This window comes from Aulonocara sp. 'chitande type north' Nkhata Bay, linkage group LG1 (assembly GCF_057382095.1).
Source record: "Aulonocara sp. 'chitande type north' Nkhata Bay isolate Kocher_YH1m ecotype deep benthic linkage group LG1, A_spYH_male_GT1.1, whole genome shotgun sequence".
Lineage (NCBI taxonomy): Eukaryota > Metazoa > Chordata > Actinopteri > Cichliformes > Cichlidae > Aulonocara > Aulonocara sp. 'chitande type north' Nkhata Bay.
The window spans coordinates 478,599-482,405 of record NC_141344.1 but is presented as its reverse complement, the minus strand read 5'-3'; the positions used below and the strand labels follow the sequence as shown (position 1 = coordinate 482,405).

At 36.6% G+C, this 3,807-nt stretch overlaps 1 protein-coding gene across 2 annotated transcripts; it reads right to left on the bottom strand.

Moving 5' to 3' along the window:
* Positions 1–744: 744 nt before the first annotated feature.
* LOC147338421 (uncharacterized) lies at positions 745–3,549 on the bottom strand. Of its 2 annotated transcripts, XM_086268797.1 has the most exons (4): positions 3,382–3,549; positions 3,133–3,288; positions 1,685–1,774; positions 745–1,062 (listed from the first exon to the last, which is right to left on the bottom strand). In XM_086268797.1, the coding sequence occupies exons 1-4, from the start codon at positions 3,547–3,549 to the stop codon at positions 745–747; spliced, it is 732 nt and encodes a 243-aa protein (XP_086124923.1). The 2 variants fall into 2 exon arrangements, 1 of the variants encoding a protein (XP_086124923.1); XR_015125756.1 differs by lacking the exons at positions 3,133–3,288; positions 3,382–3,549 and having other exon boundaries at positions 938–1,065; positions 1,685–1,776.
* Between the last annotated feature and the right edge of the window lie 258 nt (positions 3,550–3,807).

Here is a 3,807-nt window from a genome sequence, read left to right as displayed (position 1 = left end):
AAAAAAAGCTAGGCAACTTTTTCCACACAGAAAGTGCTTGTAATCTTTACTCGGGCTATTTCTAAGTAATATTTACTTACTAGAACCATCTATTTTTTATGTGAAATACACAAGCAAATTGCACTGGCAATACTCATCTATAGGTTGTAACTTTTACTCAGAATACCATTGCATCCAATTACAAAACCCAAGTGAACATTGCTGATATTTCTTTGTGTTTCTTACTAGTCTTTTCTTTGTTATATTCTACGTAATTATTAAGTAATATTTATTATGAATGTACTAGTTAATATTAATCGAATTGAATAAATATTCTTATTATTCTATTAGATAATAAATCAATATTTTCCAAAAAAAATATTTGCAGCTTAAGAGACACTTTTATTTCACAGTTGAAATGACATAGATATATTTAAAATATCTACATAACATTATAACCACAAAAAACATGGCCTTAGAACTTCTTGATTGCAAATTTCAAAACAGAGCATATACACATATACAAAAAACAAAACAAAACATGCTATTCAAAAACTCAGTGTGCACTGTCCCCTTTCTTCTAATCAACTTTCAGAACACATACATCAACTCTGTCCATTAACAGTTGCAATCACTACCTTTGCAGACATTCTCAGAACGTTCAGGACAGAAAGAACTTTGAACATTTGAAATTACTGTCAGAAAACAGACAAAATGCAAACAAATTAATTGTGCTGGACAAAAGCACAAATAACACTGGAACACTCACGCTAAAAGTTTCTTGTGGAGAGACTGGACCTTTGGTGACATTTTAAGGATGTCAAGCTCAAGAAACAGCTTCTGAAATACCTCAAATGTATATTTCAGTTTCAGTGGGTAACTTAAGTTGACAGCATAGATGACACCCATGAGCAGGAGGCAAGCGTTTGTCACACTTCCGCAGTCCTCCAGAATTTCTGTCCCCTCAATGATGACCGACACGTTCACAGGATCTTGGTTTTCCTGTGCCACATTGGGATGGATTACGATGATCTTCATCATGTGATTACTGCAGTCCTCTTTCAATGCTTCTTGGCTGATGTCCTCCTGTAAAAACAAACAAACCACAATTAGAAATAACTAGAATAGATTCCAAGTAAAAGAAAAGGTTAAGAGAAAAATAAAATGTAAAAATAAAAAAAAGAGGTATACTCAATTTAGTATACTCAAATCAAACAATATTCATATGGCACTTTTCATGCGTAAAGTTACAGAACGTGCTTCACAGAGGCTGACCCTGAGACAAAGAAAATCACTTTTGGGGGCCATCCAGCCTGGAGCTGTCCATGGGACGGCACGCTTGTTGGTAGACCAGAACCATTAAATCATTAAAATAGGTTATAAAGGTATAATCAAATTAAATACTCTTTTGCTCATAAAATAAAGTTAATAAGTGATCGTTAAAAAGTCAGAAAAAAACCAGACAAAAGGCAAGTTAAAGTTTAAGGCAGATAAGATAAAGATTAAATATGATTTAAAAAATAAAGGGTAAGAGCATAAAGATTTAAGAAATTAGTTAAAAGCCTGATTGAAAATATTAATCTTGAGTCTTTTTTAAAAAACATCACGAGTGTAGAGAATCTTTGACCTTCAATATATCATCACAAGTGAAGACCAGATTATAAGGTTAGACAATTTTAATACAGTCATTATAATCATCAGATACCTGATGGTCTTTGATCAGCTCCTCTCCACTCTCTCCAAGATACTCAACTAAGCAACGAATGATAATGTCCCTTCTGCCATCGACATGATGCTATTAAACCCAAAAAGAAAATTTATTGCAGAAAATACACAACATAACATATGTAACATACATACATAACAGCACATACAGATGTAAACAGAAAGTTACTCATGGAGAATGTAAGCCTGCAGCTACATTCTAACGTTGTGAAGTGTACAACTTAACATGAATTTCTCAACAATGTGTGTTAAGACAAGAGTACAGTGCATGTCATGATCTGTGGGTCCAGAAACTGTCTCTGCCCAGTGAGGAAAGTTTTCTGCCTCATCACTGGACATGCAAATGAATTTTTTGCAACATATCAGTACCTCCTATCACAATATTAACCAGTCAAGGACAGGAATTCCCACACACAAGAGTAATATTTTGGGAAATAAATGTATTGGAGTCTATGGGCAGCAGGAAGGGATCTCGCTGCACTCAGAGGGTCACTTTGAAAATTCTGTAAATTTCTCTGCTTTTGAGCGCATATTAAGGGAGAGATGACAGGTTTGTATACACTTGTAGAGACAATCATGTGCATAAATTGTTAATTGTGGCCACAGTGTCAGGATCAGGAGAACAGTTTCAGCCAACACAGACACTGATCAGATAAAGGACAAGTTTGTTATTTTAAACTTAAAGCTTTGTTTTCAGATTGTTTATGATGAAATCGAATGATTTTGATTGAAATTTGGACACATGCTGCTGGCCCGAGCTTTTTTGGTTTCTGTGGTAGCACACCCCCACCCCCACAATGGCTTCATAGGTGCACTGGAACAATCCTTCCTAAAACGCATAAAACTGTCGTTTACAAAGACGTGAAACTCACCGAGTGGTCAGGAGTGTTCACTGATATGTTCACACAAAAATCGCTGCAAAAGATACTTTCCAACTGGTTTTTATTGTAGTTTTTGTCCAACTACATTGACTTGTATTAGATGTGCTGTGATGTACGGTATTAGTCCGCCAATATTCTATTCTATTATTCAAGCTCTCGGCGGAAGAATGTACAGGTGTAAGGCGTTTGAAAAAAAATAGGTCCAGTTTTACAACAAATGGTAAAACACCTGTTGGAAAGCATTTTTGCAACGATTTGTGTGTGAACCTATCAGTGAACACCCCTGACCACTCGGTGAGTTTCACGTCTTTGTATGAAGCCATTGTGGAGGTGGGGGTGTGCTACCACAGAAACCAAAAAAGCTTGGGCCAGCAGCATGTGTCCAAATTTCAATCAAAATCGTTCGATTTCATCATAAACAATCTGAAAACAAAGCTTTAAGTTTAAAATAACAAACTTGTCCTTTAAATAAGAGTGATACATTCTCAGTGTGTATGACCTCATCTTTTCCATTAGATTATGTAATTAAAATAATTTAAAATTTTACCTTATTCAGTGAGTCCAACATTGGTTTTATTTTGGTCCCTGCAGTCCCGCCCTTCCTTCGAAATATCTCCAGGAGTTTGGTGGTGTACCTGTCCAATCTGGACAAAAACGTTCGCTCCAGATGAATTGTGGTTATTCGCTTAAACTCCTCTTTGATCTGAAATGAGAGATAAAACACAAAATCATATCAAAGATGACTCACGAGATCTCATATACACTTAGTTGCTGCATGAACAAGAACTGGATTTACCTGATTTTCACAGAACAGAGAAGGCCACCTCTCTAAGAGGTCTTGGATTGCGGGGCAATCCTTGACAACCTCTTTTCTTCTCATAGCGAAAGACTTCTCCATTTTCTCATTAATTGCCCTCTCATTGTTCTTCTTCTTCATTTCCTTCAGCAAATCTAGTCTCTCCATCTCTAAGGTTTCCTCAGTCTCACCGAATGGCAGTGGTGGCAGATAGTTGACTTCAGCTTTTTTGGCCCTTTTAAAGCCTTTAAGTGAACCCTCTTCACTGGAGCATCATCTCTTCAGTGTGTTCACCTCGAGCTCTGGAATGGCTAATTGGCGACCTCTTAACTTTGCCCTGTAGTTGCCCATTTTATACTTTATCCTCCGTTGCCAACCATATAGGCCATTAAAAGACCCTGGCTCTTTGAGGCATGGGTATTTTGC